The sequence below is a fragment of the Corvus moneduloides genome, chromosome 3, assembly GCF_009650955.1.
Source record: "Corvus moneduloides isolate bCorMon1 chromosome 3, bCorMon1.pri, whole genome shotgun sequence".
NCBI lineage: Eukaryota > Metazoa > Chordata > Aves > Passeriformes > Corvidae > Corvus > Corvus moneduloides.
The window spans coordinates 107,482,313-107,501,390 of NC_045478.1; the positions used below are offsets into that span (position 1 = coordinate 107,482,313).

The 19,078-nt window shown below is 45.1% G+C and overlaps 1 protein-coding gene across 1 annotated transcript in view; it reads left to right on the plus strand.

The window, feature by feature from the left end:
* EHD3 (EH domain containing 3) overlaps nucleotides 1-18,422 on the plus strand; it is a 30,303-nt gene extending 11,881 nt beyond the window's left edge. Inside the window, exons 3-6 of the mRNA XM_032103257.1 lie at nucleotides 229-326; nucleotides 13,433-13,845; nucleotides 14,853-15,017; nucleotides 16,382-18,422. Of these exons, the coding sequence (XP_031959148.1) occupies nucleotides 229-326; nucleotides 13,433-13,845; nucleotides 14,853-15,017; nucleotides 16,382-16,909 (1,204 nt within the window). The 3' untranslated portion in view covers nucleotides 16,910-18,422. The remainder of the gene's footprint in view (nucleotides 1-228; nucleotides 327-13,432; nucleotides 13,846-14,852; nucleotides 15,018-16,381) is intronic.
* The last annotated feature ends 656 nt before the right edge of the window (nucleotides 18,423-19,078 follow it).

Genomic DNA, 19,078 nt, shown 5'->3' on the forward strand with positions numbered 1-19,078 from the left:
TATAAAAAACCTGTCATAGTTCATGACTGAGACCCATGTTCCAGCGGCAGCAAAACGGAAACTAGAACTAAGCACTTTCCTCTTTCTCATTTCTTTAAGTAACAGTAGCTCCAGTTTCTAACTGAAGACTTTAGAGATCAGAGTCTGGCTTGTCCCATGTTGCCTGTGATGTTCAGCACATCATAAGTATGTTTTGCCTTTTTTTTTAAATACTTATTTTCTACACAGGTTCGTCTGTGCCCAGCTACCTAATCCCGTATTAGAAAGCATCAGTGTCATTGATACACCAGGAATCCTTTCTGGAGAAAAGCAGAGAATTAGCAGAGGTAAGTCCCAAGTTCAGTTCTCTTCTAAATGACAGTAATGAAAACCAGAGGAACTGTAGATGAGTTTCACTTCAAACTAGACAAGCTGTGGATAAAAGCAGTGGTAAGAGCCTCTCAGAACTACAACGTGACTTTGCAAATGGAGACCAAAGGAACATTGTTGATCTGCAGAGAATTTAAATGTTTTCAGGGAAGGCTGCTGACAGGGTCAGCAGTACCTGTGGCACAGTCCAGTATTTCCCCATGGAAGAGATTTCTATCAGAGTCAAGTAATAACTATCTGCTTTGCAGAAACACTTGCATTCAGTGGCTTACTGATGATCCATAGCCAAGGCCCCCATTGTAATCAACCTGGTTGCTTGCACTGTCCAAGCTTCCTAAATCTAGTGCAGGACTGGATTGGGTTTAAGAGCCAGTGGCACCCAAGTTGCTCATTGCAGTGGGGAATCTGGAAAGCCTGTGAACACTAAATTGTAAAATCCTAGAGTAGTTTGGGTTTGAAGGGACATTAAAGATGCTCTAGTTTCAACCCCCTCCCATAGATAGGGGCATCTTCCACTAGACCAGGTTACTCAAAGCCCCATCCAGCCTGGCCTTGAACACTTCCAGGGATGGGGCATCCACAATTTCTTGGGGCAAGCTGTGCCAGTGCCTCACCACCCTCACAGTAAAGAATTTCTTCTTAGTATCCAATATAAGCCTACCCTTTTTCAGTTTAAAGCCCTTCCCCCTTGTCCTGTCACTACAGACCCTTGTAAATGGAGCTGATGAATAGCACAGAGTCTCTTAGTGAACTTCTGAGGTCACTCTCAGACTCCCTCTCTAAAGTGGGCAACATCTTTATACTTCAAACCTAACATCTGTGGTCACTTTCTTGCTCTGTAAGGTGACGGTGGCATAGCTTGCATTTCTAGAAGATTCCTTAGATAAAGCTGGGAGTTATGCATCATTTCATTGGAAGAAAGCCAAGGGTAGTAATCTCAGCATTCAGGTTTGAGAAGATCAGTTCTCATGCACACTGCCTATGAACAGTGCACAGTTGAGTTTCAGCAGCACAGGCTCTACCCCAGAGTGCTGAGGCCTTTCCTGTATTTCCATGTTCTGTCCCATAAGATTTCAGATGACTCATGGCTTTCCAAGTTTTATGACACTTCTGCATTGAAATTTTTCTTGGAAACTTACTTTTTTCTTTTAAATGAGCAGCCGCCTTGCACAGAGCCAGGTCTTACTTGTTTTGCTGGTATTTTCCAGCACAGGAACCTTAGCTAGCAAAGAAGTGTCAATAAAGCACAGCTACAGTTACTTGAAAACTCACATTAACCTTTTTCACTGTGGGCTTCTGCCCTGCTAGGGGATCAGAAATTCCAAGGTGTGCCAGCCTTCATGAGAAGGTTGAAAAATATGCTGTGCAAGCATTCCTCCCCTCAGCAGAAAGTATTGTGGAGATAAAAAAAAAATTTGTATTATGTGGTGTAGACATTTTCCAGTCAAAAAATGCCACCTAAAGCAAACAGTTCTGTGAAACTATCACAGTGAAGGAAACTTGCTTAGGAGGAAATATTTTTGTTATTAAAAAAAAACGAAAAGAAGGTGTGAGTCAAAATGAACCCATTTCAAGCTCCTTTTCCAAATCTCCTCACTAATTCAAATCCTGACATATATTGCAAGATTTTCCTACTTTTCATCTGTTTACAGAGCTAAAAATACCCCCCTGCAAAATAGACTGGCACTTCTTGCTGCTCTTTCTGCAAAAATTTCTCTGTCAGCTTTCCAGTGGGCCTTGGTATCCCATTCTAGAGCCCATCAGTCTGACCTTGGTGCTGGCAAAGGTCATGGAACTGATCATCATCATGGATCAGCCCAGGCAACACAAGCTTATGAAAGGCAAGGTCCTTTTTGATCAACTTGCTCTCCTTCTATGACAAGGTGACCTATTTCCTGGATGGGGGGAAGGCTGAGGATATTGCCTACCTAAACTTCAGTAAAGCCTATGACCTTGTTTCCCTTAGCATTCTCCTGAAGAAACTGGCTGCTCAGGGCTTGGATGGGTGCACCCTTCCCTGGCTGAAAAGCTGGCTGGAGGGCCAGGCCGAGAGTAGTGGTGAATGGAGTTAAATCCAATTGGCAGGCAGTCACAATGGTGCTCCAGCTCAGCACTGGACCAGGCATGTTTAATACCTTTATCAATGATCTGGACAAGGGGATTGAGAGCACCCTCAGCCAGTTTGCAGATGACCCCAAGCTGGGCTGGAGTGTTGGTCTGCTGAAGGAGGGTAGGATGACTCTGCAGAGGAATCTGTAGAGGGATCTGAATTGATGGGACAGATCAATGGGCTGAGGCCAGTGCTGGCTTTACAGTTGGATTCAGTGATCTTAAAGATCTTTTCTAACCTAAACAATTCTATGCTTCCTGCAGCTACTCTAATAAATGCCAGCAATGCCAGAACACGCTGATGCACAGCTGTGCACTGTTAGGAAGGTCACTGGTGTACCTTAACCCAAGCCAATAGTGCCTCTGCAAACATTTGGAAACAGCTGAGGAAGCTAAAGGGGAGTCCCAGTTCTATACGTTTTTGCACACTATACCTGTTTGTAGAACTGGAGGCCTGTCTCAGCATGTGGAACAGGTTCTTCCTGGACAACTTTTCTGCCCCTAGCACAATTAAGTGCACTTATGGCAGAAAATTGTCACATTGACCCTGTGACTACACTGTCTGGTCATTCGACCCTTTTGCCAGGAGGCAACTCTCAATGGAGTACAGCCATCTCCTGATCATCCCGCCACCCCAGGAATTTGCTCTGCTGTATCTCCAGCCAGACAAGGGGGCTGTCACAACCTGTCAACTGATTTAATCACAGGAGTTAAAAGTACAGTGTAGGTGAGATCATGCTTTGTCAGGATAGGCTGAAAGTGATCATGTGGGCCAGGCCAGATGACCTTGCAATAGCTACAGGACAAGATCCTCATCTGGTTTAGATGAACATGGCTTTGTTGAGGCTGGGACAACTCCAGCAATTTCTGTCTACAGGGAACAGGAAGAGTCAAAAGAGTGCTGAGGTTCTTGTGTTTAGGAAGGGCTGCTGCCAGGCATTGGCTTGAGCTTATCTCAAGGTGTTTGAAAGGGAGTACTCACCTCCCAGTTCCCATGGAAGAGGAATAGGAAAAAGTGGTGAGGCTGGCACCTTTGCCACTAAGCTTACAAGCCAGCTGACCTCATCAGCAAGTTGGTTTTGGAGGCAGATAGAGCAGTGACATGGTTTCTAGGCAGGAAACAAGACAGGGCTAAAAAGTGCTGACACAACAAAGTTCTTCTGCTCCTTTTGTACCTTCCCAGCCTGCTCAGATTTCACTTGGGAGTGAAGCAATACCTGAGAGAGTCTTACAGAGGTTTTCCAAGAGACTTTTAAGTTTCTTAACTGCTCAGAACAGGAATGCTTTTCTTACCCCCATTGATAGTAGTAGGTTCTAAGACCCTCAGACTGGGGTACCTGTGATGCAAAGTCAGGGAAGAGAGTAGATAGTGAAGCAGCATTCTGTTGTAAATTTGAGGGGGAAAGTAAAGATGTAAAAGATGTGGTAGGCTTTCCCAGCCTGCCCATCCCATGAGAACCAGCAGCATTTCTAAAAATAGGAAATTCCTCTCAGTGGGAACATCACAAGTCCGTCTCCTTCCCCATTAGAAGTCAGGAGCATTAGCTAATCTATGCAGTGTCAGCTTAGCAGAATACCATGCTGTCAAAGTTTAGCAATCCACGAGAGCCACCTTATACCCCTGAATTTCAAAGCAGTATCTCTTCCTGTTATTGCATCTGTGTTTCAAAGAGCAGGAGCAAGGGAACAGGGTTTAAAGGATTGATTCTGGGGCCAAGTCCAGGTTCTGAAGCTTTTCATTTGTCTGCACTCAACTCTGAATTAAACTCACTGCCTTGTTGCTTTTAAAGGTGACAGATCTGACAGTCTCTTCCCCTTCACAGCCAGTGTGTGCACGAGCACAGGGTGCTGGTGTTAGTGCTAGCAGCAGGGCTTTGCAGATGGCTACCAAGCTTTGCTTCAAGGAATGCTGTATAATCCCAGGAAACAAAGCTCTACGCTGGCTCTCTTCCAGGACTGCATGACCATAAAGAGCCCCCTTCCCCCACAGAGCAGCCCATGAAGTTTCCCAGTAGCAGAGCTGCAGGTTTAGGCCTATCAAGCAATTGAGGGAGATGGAGTCTGTCATAGCTGAAGTGCACATCCCTTTGACATGCAGTGACATCACCAGCACTGACACAGCAGCTGCTGCTGCTCTCAGGTTCTCGTAAAAAGTGTAGCCAAGGAGCTGCCTGCGCTGATTTGACCTACTGAGCTCCTGGCTCATGCACTACTTTGTGGTGGGCACCCACGGTGTCACAGGTGTGGCAGCTAGACTCCCTAGGATACACAGGTGTCATTTACAGGCTTTGTGGGAAATGTTTCCAGGATGTCCTGGCCCAGAGCATCTTGTCTTTCACTGCTTCTGTATTATCCTTGCCTGGAAGGCAGCCATTTCTCTTCTGATCTTTTTTACAGACTGGGGCATGAATCTATGTCCACATTTAAAGAACTAATGGTTGTATTGCCTTGTCCCTTGCTCTGTGTCATTTTTTTTAATTGTTTCCAGGGAAGCATGAGGCTGCAGAGATGCCCATAGGGGAGGTGTTTGTACCAAAACAGTACAGTCTTGTCTCCTTTGACAATTTGATAATGATAGAAATGCCATCCATTTGTAAAGAACTGTTCTGGTGTCACATAATGAGCTCAGGCCAGCCTGCTGGGAGGAAAAATGAGGAGGGGATGACTGTACTGAAATAAATGAGGACAGAGGGGAGGACCACAGATCAGGTCATACAGTACAGCAGAGCCAGGACAGCAGTGAGGACTTCCCCATAATTCATCACCTTGTGCAGTCTGCCCTGCTAATGGAGCCACCTGGCAACAGGAACTCATGCGTTTCACTGGCAGTGCCATCCCTGGGGGCTGAGCCTTGCATGCTCTGCTGCCCATCTGTCTCAACCTACATCTGCCCTGAGCTGAGCAGATCCAAGTCTGCCAAGTTCAGTGACACCTTGGCCAAGTTGTATTTGATCCCTGTTTTGGGGTAGTACTTCCTGGATATATCCTGAACACTTACTCCATCTTCACCCTCTCTCTGCCGCCTTCTCCCTTTCCTGCCTTAGCAGTGACCACAAGGTCCTAGCCAGGAGGTAAGGACTGGCAGTGTCATTCTGCACTGGCTTTTTTTCCAGCATTTTCCCGGCCTTCCACCCAGTTCCATTCTGCTGGCTTCAGTGCAGCCTAAGCATCCCATAACCAAGGAAAAAAACCCTACCCACCAGCCGCGCCCTTCTCCTGGGAAAGCAGAATTCCCAAATGACCAGCAGCTTCAGCACCAGGGACACTTAGTCACTCACCAGCCTTGACAGCAAGAAGAAAAATGCTAATAGCAACAGTCTTGGGCAGTGCAGAGCTCTCAGCCTGGCTGTCTCACAAATAGCCATGCTTGGAAGGGAAAGGCGAACACCAAGGGAATTAATGTTCTCCCACTTCATGCAATGCTGTTTAGGGTACAGTGGCAACAAAAAATATTTTTTCTGAGGAGCTTTGTCACGTGTGCTAGCAACAGCATGATACAAACTAAAGGCATCCACCCTGAAAGCCTCTAAAAGGGAGGCATTTCAAATATTTGCTATAATACTCCCCACTGGTGATGTTTGCTTATATTCTGTATTTCACTCTGCCTGGGAGGGTGAAAGTGCAATGGTTAGTTTGGACTTTCCAGTTCACCTCCATTACAGCTGCTCTGCCAGCCTGCCTGATTTTATCACAGTCTCACTTAACACATACTGTTCCACTGAAATGCTCAGCTCTTACAGGCACACTGGTCTGCACTTCCTCTTAAAAGCAACACAAAAATGAGCAGAAAACCTGCACAGTTCTCGTTCTTATTTCTAGAAATACATGAAGCCATGAGCCTAATTCTTCTGACCTGAAAGCAGCATACAAACAAAAGGTCAAGATTATATTTGGGGTTTGAGAAAACCAAACCATTATTTTGTTTGGTGTTGAAGGAGGGAGGGACTGTCTCCATGACTTGGGTTGGAAATACTGATACATTTTGCAATTCCAGAGCTGGAAGAGCAAAAAAAAAAAGTAGCACAAAAGAACAAGATTAAATGGCAGCAGAGACAGGAAGGGCTGTGCTTTTTTCTATTCCTATTAACATACAGCAAGCATTTAATTTATGTTACTAAACAAGTCTGATTTTTAGAACAGCTGTGCAGCTTGTCCATTTGTTGTGCACTGTGCACTCCAGAAATATTTTAAGTATCTATTGCATTGAGGGAAGATGGTCATGCCGTCAGCATCTCATCAATTTGCATTATTTATGCCCATCATGCATTCTTTCAGCTTCCTGAGCAACAATGGAGAAGGAATGTGTTTCCTGGTCACTGGGAGCTATCAGTTACTGGTGGCCATTTCAGGCCAGCTTTTCAAACATGATTTCTCCCAAAATTTAAAGTATGAGTACAGGAGAATTCAGTTTGTGTTTAGATGCTATAGTAAAAAAACTTCCTTGGAATCCCAGCTACACATCAATGCTGCTATGCACTGACTTCTCAGGAAAACTTGGCCTGCATCCAGGTGCCTTCTGAGGTCTCAAAATCTGGCTAGAAATTGTTTTCAGAACTGGCCCAAGTACCAGACCTGTCAACAAGTGGCAAATACATAAACTTGTAGATGGGGACAGGTTCTGCTGTCTGTTCATAGGAGCTGAATAGGCTGTTAGAGGGAAACTTAGCTCTGGACAATGCTCTCCTCAGTTTTACTCCACCTGATTTGAATGTGCCTAGTGAGGTTTTGTTCACTTCCCAGTGACATAAAGCAAGAGCCCATCAGGCTCCCAGTCTCTTCCCCACCCTGAAGCCCTTGCAGTAAACAACATGAAAGCAAAAGGCCACACAGTCTGGCGCTCCAGGTACTGGTTAATGTAAATGTTAGCATTGTTGCTAGCTGAGAACGGAGATCTGCTGTACTTGGAGTCCTTTTGCCTTTGCTTTGGAAACCTTAAAGCCTCCAAAACGTATTTAATGTTTCCATTAGTTCTTGGTATGGAGGAGGAGATGCGGAGCACTGGCAGGAGGATGTAGCTCCCAGTGCTCTGAATCAGCAGCTCCAGGACAGATTATTTCTTTGAGTATAGGCACAAGCAGAAGTGATTGGCAAGCTGGGGCGTGCTCTAGAAATCAGGCCATGTGACATTCAAAGAAATCTTTTCATCCCAAAGGACTTCTGTCTACTTCCCAACACACCCACAGATACACATTACAGGAATCTCATTATATTCCCTTGGAAGGCAGCCTCTTCCAGAGAGGAATATGGCAGCTGTTTACAGAGGTGCTTTAGGATGAGCAGCAGTGAGGTGTATCCAGTACCCATCCCTTCTGTCCTCTCCTTGCTGGCACCACCAGCTCCTCACCTTGAGAGAAATTTGCTCAAATCACTGTTCTTCCACCCAGTCCCAGCTATTTCCTCTCTCATACTCTTACCCAGCACCCTTCTCTCTCTAGGACACCATTACTCTCTTGAATCTCACAACATCCACCCAACCCAGCTTCCCACTCACTTTGTGTGTCCTCAAAGGGGTGTGCCACTTCCCCCTCCCTCCCCTCATTTTCTTCTTCTGGCCATCGTGTGACCTTCCTTCTTCTTTGCACACAGCCATCTGTCACATTTGGGTAACACCTGCCCCTCCCTGGCACATTCTCCCCCTCCAGTGTGGGCTGCCTGCTTGTTTTGCAGTGACATAAGCCTTCTTCCCTGGACTTTGAAGGGCTTTCAGGCAGGACATTGTTGTGACCAGTTAGACTAATCCTCAAAACCCTCTTACTCAATTATAAAAATTTAAGTCATAAGCTCCCTGGAATCAGCATTCATTTTTCATCTCCCAAGAGCTGTTCCCTCTCTAGGTAGTCAGTGTTCACTGTGTCAGCTGTCCCATCTTGTGATGTTGTCCTCGGACAATCAGAGCCAGTCTCCCACTTGACAAACAGGGACACTGCCATAAAACTCTGCCTTATAGAGTGGCACAATCTGATAAATCTTTCATCTCTGGATAACACCAGCTTTAGAAAGATGAGAAAGAAGCTCCAAGTGACTAAAACTCAGCAGGAAAGAGGTGAATTGCTGAAAGCAGCGCCACAATTTACAGCAGTAGTAACAGCAAGCTGTGAGGTATCTGGTGCAAAGCAGAAGCTTTGGGATTTTTGGCCCTTCTTGATCTCACTGTTCCCATTCGATGCCACCTGAACTCCACTACCACAGGACCTGTGGCTATGGTTCCACAAGACAGGAAATCAGTACTATGCTTGCTACTAATCAAAAAAACCAGCACGAACAAAACAAAGCCAGACCAGCAATCGGTGTAGCTACATGGTGAGAAGTGCTGAACCAGTGCATGCCCACTTCTTGCTGGTTTAAATTGGCTTTGAAATCTTACAGCCAGGCAGATTTTATGCTGGATCAGGTATCACCCATCTTCCCAGTCAGCATAAAGACTGTATCATGCCTGATCTGACTTGACAGAATGTAATTGCATAATCTTGCCAGATCTTGGTGAAATGCATGGTGCCAGATATTCCAATGGTGCACAAAGTATTTATTAGGCCAGCCTGCCTTATGGAGTCTAGGTGGCAGGGAGTCTGCAAGAAGATCATTTTCTCTGCAGGCTGAACCCACTGACAGTCCTGCTGACTTGTCAGCTTTGTGTGAAGTCTGTTGAGTCCTTTTCATGCTGTCAAAAGGAAACCTGTGCCATGAAAAAACATCCGATGGAATAAAATTGTTATCATGTTCATCTTGTCCTCCTAGTACTGTATGATTTGGATTAATTTTCTCTTCACGTTCCCCTTATCTGGAGGTTGTGAAAGAAGCTGCATCAGTGATGTTAGAGAATGTTTAAATATGCAGCATTTTTTCAACAGGGAATGCAAGTACAACAGACAGGAATTACTGAACAGAAAATTCTTCCCTTTACAATTCTGTCTGAACATCCCTGTAGTAATGGTTTTGCATTAATGCAGCTTTGGCAAGCAGATGGCTTCCCAACCACCCTGTAAGTTCACAATAAAACCGTGCTGTGTTCGTGGACAGCTTCACCCATCCCTGAAACACTGCCAAAGCAGAGATAGTGACTGCCTGCTTTTGTGAGAGGCCTTAGCAACGCCATACAACACAGGGAGGCGTAGGGAGACATAATGCATTTGCAGTGGAATGAGCAAGGGACACTATGAAAACTCCTAATTTGACTGTAGATGCAGATCAGTACTTGGTCTGAGCTCACACAGTTAATAACCTGCCAGAAGAAAGAGGCAGGCCCAGTGCATCTGTGAAATGAAAAAGGGGCAGGAGGGAAGAAACCAAAGCGAGGCTATAATGCTTAAATTTACTTACAGAATCAGCCTCATGTTTTCAGGTGTTGAACACCCTCAGCTCTGGCTGGAGCCAGGCAAAATGCCCCGAGTTCTATATGCCATTGAAGAGCCTTCCAAAAATGAAAGCTCCAAACGAAACATTAAAATACTTATCTAAGACCTTATTTTTAAACACATTTATTAATAGCTTTCCCTTAGCATTTACACTGTCATCCTGCTACCCAAATGCTTTAGTAAGAATCTATTATACACTAAAAACAAGACTAAAAAGTCAGCCCCATGAATCACATCTGTAGCAATCCTCTAGGCACTGTGTGCAAAAACGCCACCACACTCAGTGACTCCAAGCAGACAGTTGTAAACAGAGGTCTGTGCCACGTCATGCTGTGTGTTAAGGAGCTATGCAGCACTCGGGATAATTTTCCCCCCTTTCCCTCTGTAGTGCTCTATCACTTTAAGAACAGAATAGATACACTTCCACCTTGTTTTTCCTGCCAAGTACCTCCATACAGAGGAATGCAGCTGTGATCAGTAGCACTGCACACACAAGACATGTTTCTTGCTCAGCTGGGCACCAACAGGAGAGGTTCCTTAAGTGCCAGAGCAAGTGAGACATACAAGGGGAGAGTTTGGGTTGGGCTTTTGTCCTGGCATGGGATGCAAATGAGGCTGTGGTGATGTTTCAGAGCAGTGAACAGCAAGTGTTACTCTCCTGGGCTTTGTTCTCTCTTTAATGGAGCTCTGCAGGACAGCTGTCAGGAGACTATCTCTGAACAAGCAAAGGAGCCAGGAAAGAAAGTCTGCTAATTAATCTAGACATTTAATGAAGTCCACAGGGACATTCAAGACTCATTGTATGTTACTGTAGCAGCTGGGAATACACAAAGGGTCTGAACAGATATTAATTTCCTTTTCTTGCTGGGTAGAGCAACATTTATTTTTGTTAATAGTAAAGAGAGGCTCAGGAAATAGATACCTTCTAAGTGCTACTGTGGATGCAGGCTGCTACAGAATAAAATTCATGAGAGCTAAGCACCTACTTTTGAACAAACCTTGAGACCCAGGCAGATCAAAGGGCAAAGGTCAGTCTCCTAAGTCCTCAGTTAATACCAAAACTACAATTACACTTTTTTTCCTGTATCTCCCTTCTTTTAAATAATCACTTCCCACTTCTACTGAATCACTAAAAGGTGGGCTGAGTGTCAGGTGCAGACACTTTTCCCAATTCACCCTAGCCCCTATTAACACAACAGAGAGCACAACAGTGACTGTTCCTCTACCGTCAAAGGGAAACCATCCACATGCTCTGTGACAGGACATCACTATAGCATTACAAGGTAGCCTAGAGAGCATGACTGTTTTCCTCTTGATTCTCCCAAGAGAAACACTGGACAAAGTAGTTATGGTACAATTCAAACATGTGCCAGCTTGACAAGAAAACATCCCAGTCCATGAGATTTGACAAGATTAAATGCACAAACATCTCCAAATAAAGTCACCCTGACTCACTGCTTCCATGATGAAAAAGCAAGCTGTGTAGCTCTGCGTATGAAGAATAAACTGTCCTGCCATGCCAGATGACTTCCAGCCCTGGCAGAAGTGAGCATAAAGTCTGTGTATCCTCTCTAGCAAAGTTTGAGGGGGCATGGGAGGCCCCTGTTTGCACAATCAGTGATCTGCTTGCAGAGGGACTGCTGACAGCCTGAACCTGGGCCAAGTGAAATGAGGTGTCAGCATCGACTTTGTCCTGCTCGCACTGCCCCCAGCACAGGTTAGGAAGGAGTCAGCACACTGATCTTTGCAGCAGATTTGCAATTAGAGCAGTGGAGTAGAGCTCCCTGCAGCCAGAACACCCAAGGTTAAAAAGCTGAGGTTAACACCTAAGGTAAAAAGGCTGCTAATATCTGAAAGCAAGCAGGGCCAAGTTTGTTTCAGTTCTAAAAGACTGACTTGTGACAGTGTTTGAGGTCAGACCCATGAACTGAGCAAGATACACAGCTATCAATATAATATATTGAATGCTCAGCAGGTCTTTGTCAAAGCTAATACTAGTTCTGAATTCTCTGAAGTTCTCAGCATCAAACGTAGCTGAGCAAAGAGCCAAGGCCCAGCATTGCTTGCTCTTGTTAGAGGAGACACTCACGTCCTAGTGAGCAGAAGGACACTGGTAAGACAAACATCTGTCTTTCATTTGAGATTTCTGTAGATCCCATGGAAGAGAGCAGGGCAAAGTGTCCACATCCAAAAGCATGCACCTCGCACACCCACACTCTGCCACCCCCTTTTCCTGTAAGGAGCAAACTGTAATTGGCCAAAGCACAACACTGCCCAGTAATAATACTTTGAAGTTATATAAAAGTTCTCAGTGGCAAAAAGTTAATACCAATTTATCCAGCTGAAGAGAAAGTTCATACAGGCTCTACTCATGACATGAGAGCCAGGATTTCGCTCCAGTTTGGTTAGTCATATGGAAGAAAAGGCCAGTGTCAAAAAGCAAGATCAGAGCTCAGCTATCCTCCCTTCTGTAGTTCCAGTCTAATGATTGGGATGCACTGGTTGCCCTCCAGGTTTTAGAGGGGACAGAAGGAAAAAAAACAAAGAAGAAAGAGGAGCAAGAGGAAAAAGCACTGAACTAATTATCATGCATTTATTCATGAAAGCCAAGATTAAAATAGTATATTAAAGGATTTGAATGCAAACAGCATTTGGTCTGTCCTGATTTCCCTTAAAGTGCAGCACTCTGGTGACTCAGATAATCCCAAATGTTGCACAGCATAGGAGAGCCTGACAGAGCAGGGGGAGAGAACCAACCAGTCTCTCACCAAGGCTTTAAAGAAGATTTTAAAAACACCACAGAGCTAGGCAAAAAGGTAATTTTGTTGCTGTCATTACTACTGTTTTAGGGACTTCTAACACTCTATTTATCATGCCCTGTACTGCTTAGAGGTGGACCCAGTCTGACACTGAATCCATTATCCTTAGTCCTGAGGCACATGAAATTTAAACCCACTGTTCCTGGCCTGTGTCTGCCTCTGGTGTTCACAGCAATGCTGTCTGCTAAGCATCCAGCGCTTGGCTAAGTGAACACAAATCACTTGGCTTTGTGCACATGCAGCAGGTATGACAGGATGATTGCTCTGGTAAGGAAGATTATTTGCATCCTGGAATTTGAATTGGATGGGACAGAGTTAGTCTTGCACAACTAGACAAGACCTGAGATTTATTAAGCAGTGGAGATACGCATCTCAAACCAGTCTGGGTGCAAGTTCTGCAACTATGCAGCTTTCTGCAGCCTTCGTAGGGGTTGCTGATGGCCAGTCATTCACAAACCAGACCTCTCTTGTTGCCACATACAAGACTTCTGCAGTAGGTGTTTCACCTTGATATGCATTTGAATGAAGATCTGGAGCACAAGTTCAAGACTTCTTTGGGTGATTTCTTAACGTGGAGAGGACAAGAGCTGTCCTTAACTGTCTGCCTCAAGACATTTCCATGTGAAGGACAGTGCCTGTCTCCTTATCAAGCTACCTGGTCCACTGGGAAAGCTGCTTCCTTGCAAGCTTACCCTCAGTTAGGTACAGATGCAGTTTGAGTACAGCAAGTAGGCTCTCTACTCCCATGTTTGCTGCATCTCTGCTCTTCCTCCCCCCTTGCAGGTTATGACTTCGCTGCTGTACTGGAGTGGTTCGCAGAGCGGGTTGACCGCATCATTCTCCTCTTTGATGCTCACAAGCTGGACATCTCTGATGAATTCTCTGAGGTCATCAAGGCCCTGAAGAACCACGAGGACAAGATGAGAGTTGTTCTCAACAAGGCCGACCAGATAGAGACTCAGCAGCTGATGCGGGTGTACGGTGCCCTCATGTGGTCCCTGGGAAAGATCGTCAACACTCCCGAGGTCATCAGAGTCTACATCGGCTCCTTCTGGTCCCATCCCTTGCTCATCCCCGACAACCGCAAGTTGTTTGAGGCAGAGGAGCAGGACCTGTTCAGGGATATCCAGAGCCTGCCCCGCAATGCAGCCCTGAGGAAGCTGAATGATCTCATCAAGCGAGCACGGCTGGCCAAGGTGGGTGTTGGCATAGAACCCCCGAGCATTTGGTTTGGGCTGTCTGCAGCATGCAGCCTATGGAGAAGTGGGTTTGGCCAGTTCAGCTTGCAGAGCTGGTGGATCCTACTCTTTTTCCATCCCATTTAACTCAGGCCCAGCATATGAGCTCTATGCCAATATGGGAAGAAAACACCTCTTTTGCTTGGTATGTCAATCATAGCAGACCAGAGTGAGGAAGATAACTACAGGTCAAAGGAGGTAGCGCTTGAAGGGATCTGGAAAGCAGTTGCTCTGTGGTAGCAACTTGAGAGTTAGGACCAATTAGTATATCAGAATCATACACTAAGGGAATTGATGAGCACTAGGTCTTTTGCTTTACACTTTCTTAGCCAAGAAAGATACCTGGCTTAGATGGATGCAGAGGAGGTGGAGACTCACCCAAATGATAAATAAGCCTGCAGTATCCCTGAGTATTTGAAGTGAAGTGAAAGAAGCCGCTAAAAATACAGGAAAGAACCCCACATCAACTGAGAAAAGATATCAAAAGATCCCTCAAAAGCTTTCAGTGCAAGGGTCTTCATTTCCAGAAAAAATGCTTGGTTCACCATTAAAAAAAAAAAAAAAAAAAGCCAGAATGTTGCATAAGTTAAGGACTGGTATTCGTACTAAAACATTCAACCTGTATGTTTAGATTGGAATGGGACTGTTCCCTTGAAGGCCATGCTCAGTGGAAGAAAAAAAAACCCCACCACTCCCTCCAGAAAGTGCATATGAGTGTCACTGTCTGTATGCTCAGGACTATACCTTGTTTTCACCTTGTCTCAGCACAGCCAGAGCACACAGCTGAGCAGCATTTAGCACTGGAATAATAATCCATAGGTCCAGGCAAGCTGAGGAGCTGAGCTTGCTCTTCAGGGTGGGGCAAGATGGAGTTGAGTCCCAGGCACAGGTAACTCCGCTGAGAAGAATTTTCTGATGTGCTATTTAACATTTGCCTTCATTCCATATAATTTAATTCCCTTCAGGTCCATGCCTACATCATCAGTTCCCTAAAGAAGGAAATGCCCTCAATGTTTGGGAAAGACAATAAAAAGAAAGAGCTTGTTAACAACTTGGGAGATATTTATGCCCGGATTGAACGGGAGCATCAGATCTCACCAGGAGACTTCCCTAATCTGAGAAAAATGCAGGTAAGCAGTGGCATCTTGGCAAACACCCAAGGAAAGAACATTAGAGTAACTGCAGGGAGTACAACAGAGCCATGCAGACATTGATTGTTGCCACCTGTGGGAAAAGCCTGCTGTAATGTTGAAATATGCCTTAAAATATGTGCAGGCTATATTTGGGCATGAGCACTTCTTGCATACAGAGCTCACGTGAAGTATTACAGCTTCACATTCATTTATCGTATCTTTGCCTGAATAGCACTTTACACTCTTTTCCTTTATTTTTAATTCCAGGTTGCATTTGCAGATTTTTCAGGCCTAAGCATACTGTTAATTTATATTAAAAGGAAAGCTGTGTCCTGAAAAGGCTACACATGCCACATTCCTCAAGAGCTATATTTGTCTTCTATTTCACTCTTTGTTTCTCGAAAAAAAAGGAAGGTGTGAAAACTTAAAGCCCCTTTTCTATTTTAAGCAGAGAAGCAGGTTTTCTGTTCTGCAGACCTGAGACCTAGCCCAGTGTTCATGCAAGTCAAAAACTTCAAAGGACCTTGGATCAGAGCCTTGTATTGTACATTCAGACAATGCTGGACACTGCTGCATTGCTGTATGGCTTCAGTCCAAGCAGAAACCTGTTCTGAGTTCTAGCTGTTGAGGTTGCTACTAGTTACCTATGGAAAACAGCATTTGCCTATTTTTTTTCTTTTTGAAAATATATTTTCCCTAAGTTGTTGGGAATGAGATCTATGGAGCGTATCCAATAGGGGATCTTGTTCACTGCTTGTTAAAATATGTGTTTAAAAAACTGTATCAGTCCAATAGGAGCAAGTAGTGTGGATTTAATGAGTAGAGGGTGGAAGATAAAGCTGTAGGTCATTTTGCAGCTAGAAGAGAGTTCTCTGCAGGCCCTACTCAGAGCACTTTTGCTTAGCTGGGAAATTACAGAATCTGAGCCATGCTGTAAAGACATGCTCACCACCTCTTAGAGACACTCTACTGCCTTAATAGCATCTGAAAGATGCACTGCATGGTGTTGAGTACAATGACCTTTTGCCAGGTGGCATCTCCTTCCCAGAGTGCAGAAGGGGGAGGGAATGTCGAGCACTGGCTGGAGGATGTAGCAAGAGCCACACAACCAGTTTGCCTTGAACTATTTGGTCATTTTCTCTAGGACTTAAGAGAGGATTTAAGTAAGAGCAAGGCCAGCCAGGGAGACCCCATCCCATGCTGGAAGCAGGGCTGTCAGAGGAAGGAATGCCAAGCTCCCCACTCCTCTGCAGTAGCAGGGTTTTGTGAGCCAAGCCAGCAGGCAGGCATCCCACTGTACACCATTACTCCGCCATGCATGGCCATGTTGCTCACCTCTTGCTGTGTTGTCCCATTTTAAGGATCAGCTGCAAGCCCAGGATTTTAGCAAGTTCCAGCCTCTGAAGAGCAAGCTGCTGGAGACCGTGGAAGACATGCTGGCCAACGACATAGCCCAGCTCATGGTGCTCGTCCGCCAGGAAGAGTCCCAGCGGCCAACCCAGATGGTGAAGGGAGGAGCCTTCGAGGGCACCTTGCACGGTCCCTTCGGCCACGGCTACGGAGAAGGCGCCGGAGAAGGGATCGATGACGCCGAGTGGGTGGTGGCCAGGGACAAGCCCATGTACGACGAGATCTTCTACACACTCTCGCCTGTCGATGGTAAAATAACTGGTGCCAATGCCAAGAAGGAGATGGTAAGGTCTAAGCTGCCCAACACTGTGCTGGGCAAGATATGGAAACTGGCTGACATCGACAAAGATGGCATGCTGGATGATGAGGAGTTTGCCTTGGCGAATCATCTCATTAAAGTCAAGTTGGAGGGTCACGAGCTGCCAAATGAGCTCCCTTCCCATCTCCTCCCTCCATCCAAAAGGAAAATAACAGAGTGAAAGGAAGGTTACAGGGGAGAGGGAAAGGGAAGGGGAAAATAAAAGATCTAGAAAAACATGTTTACTTAAATTATACCTTTAGATGTGAGATCACGTTTGGATTTATACCTACTTTGCTGTATGAAGAACAAAATCTAAAGCAGAACAAAAAAGTCCAATCCTTCATGATAATATGCAATTAACTCTTCCAGTGTACTGTCCCTGCTTTCTAATGTGTAGTCTGTAAACATGAAGGTAAAAAAAGGATGTTGCAAAGTAGGAGACTCTGTTAAGCAGGAGTAGAAGAAAACCTGAAGTGGGCTGCATTTGGAGAGTGGAATAGGCACTAATAGAAATCTGCTAACTGCCAGTATCACTCCTGAGCTTTGGCTGCACCTTCTGCCTTCTAATGGGTCTTGCAAACTTCAGGAGACTGAGATCTTGATAGCAAAGAGAAACCACAAGGTCTTCAAGCTATTGGCCAAAATAAAGAGCATTTCCTAATTCACATAAGCCCACACTAAAATACTAGATACTAAACCCCAGAGTTAAGAACTTTAGGAACCTTGATTCACCATTAGATGCAAATTTTACAAACGTTCCCCTGTCCTGAAAGAAAAATACATTAATAAAATCTGAAAGAGCTCTGAACTGGGCAGCTGGAGTTCCTCATTGTTCCCTGTGGGACAGGCACTCAGAGTTCCCAATCATTGCTACCTCCCATTCAGTCCCCAGGGGAGATTTGTTCTGCAGGCATGGCCAAGAGGACCAACCTCCAAGGGAAGCAGAGGGAGGGGGCCCTAGAGGTGGACATCAGTTGGGTTGGAAGGGAGGAACACCACTTCCAGGCTCACCCAACATTTCACACCCAGTGGTGTTCTGTTTGCTCTTTGAACAGTGATGGTGTCTGTGATCCCTGTGAAGTGACGTGTTTGCTCTCATCGTGCACAGTGAAAGCTGTGAGGCCCCATTCTCACTGTACAGATACAAACCCCACACTGTCAGGTGGATCCATCACAAGGGCAGAACACACAGGGGCACTGGGCAGACCTTGCTCTGCTCTGTGCCTCCACAAACCTAGCCAAGATGTCAGCCTTCACACACTCCCCTCACCACACAGTAACACTTGATCCCCTCCAGAACTTCTACCCTGAGCCAAGAGACCTTCCCCACTTCTTTCGTGCTCTATGAAATTTTTGTTTTCAAGACCCAGTTTTAGCAGAAATCCCTCAATTTCCTATTTCATTGCCTAAACACACATGTGCGCGCACACTCTTCTGGTTTTTGTTGTTGCTTTGGAGCAGTGTGTTGTTCCAATCCTGTTGTCACTTTATATAAGCTGAGCTCCTACTGTGATGAAAAACCAAGATAAGTATAACTTATTTTATATCTCTTGTGTTCATATTATATAGAGAAATATATTCTGTGTATGTAGGATGTGCTTATTGCAGTACATTTATCACTTGTCTTAAAAATTAATGCATTAACCTTTTTTGTACCCTGGTCCTAAGACATTATTAAAAAAGAAAGGCCAGATCTGTCTACTTCTTTACACAGCAAAATGAAATGCAGCTGAAAAGAAAAAAAAGCTTATTTCTAAATGCAACAGAGGGAGGAGATTATCCTTATGCACATTTCCAAACATGCATGTACAGATCAGCCCAGCTGGACTCGGGTGTGCACTCTGAATGACTGGTTGACATCTGCAACATCTTTCTCTTTTGGCAGTCTAATCACAACATCCATATTTGCCAAAGCAAGAGGAATTGAACCCGTGATTCACCTTGTTCAGTGCAGGGGAGAGGTAACAACCAAATTTCAGTAGAAAAAGGAATATATTGAAGCAGTTTCCTCCTGCCAGTCACAATGAGAATGCTGCAAATTTATCAAGATCTGGAAAGGATGCAAAAAACCTCAGTCTTAAATCTTACTAATTCTACTTCTGTCTTCATTGCCCTTTCTTTTCTGTACATGTTCATGGCAGTGATAGTTATCCTCCAAGTGGGACAGTGAGAGGCACTGAGCAAGACAGGGAGAGCAGTTAGGATAGTCCTGGGGAAGCACTCAGAGAATGGCTGTGAGCTGTAGTAGTTGGCAGTTTCCATTTAGCATCTGTACAGGATGACAGAGGGGGGAGAGGAAATCATAGGGTGGAGAGCAAAAGCAATAAATGCAAATTGAGGGAAAAGT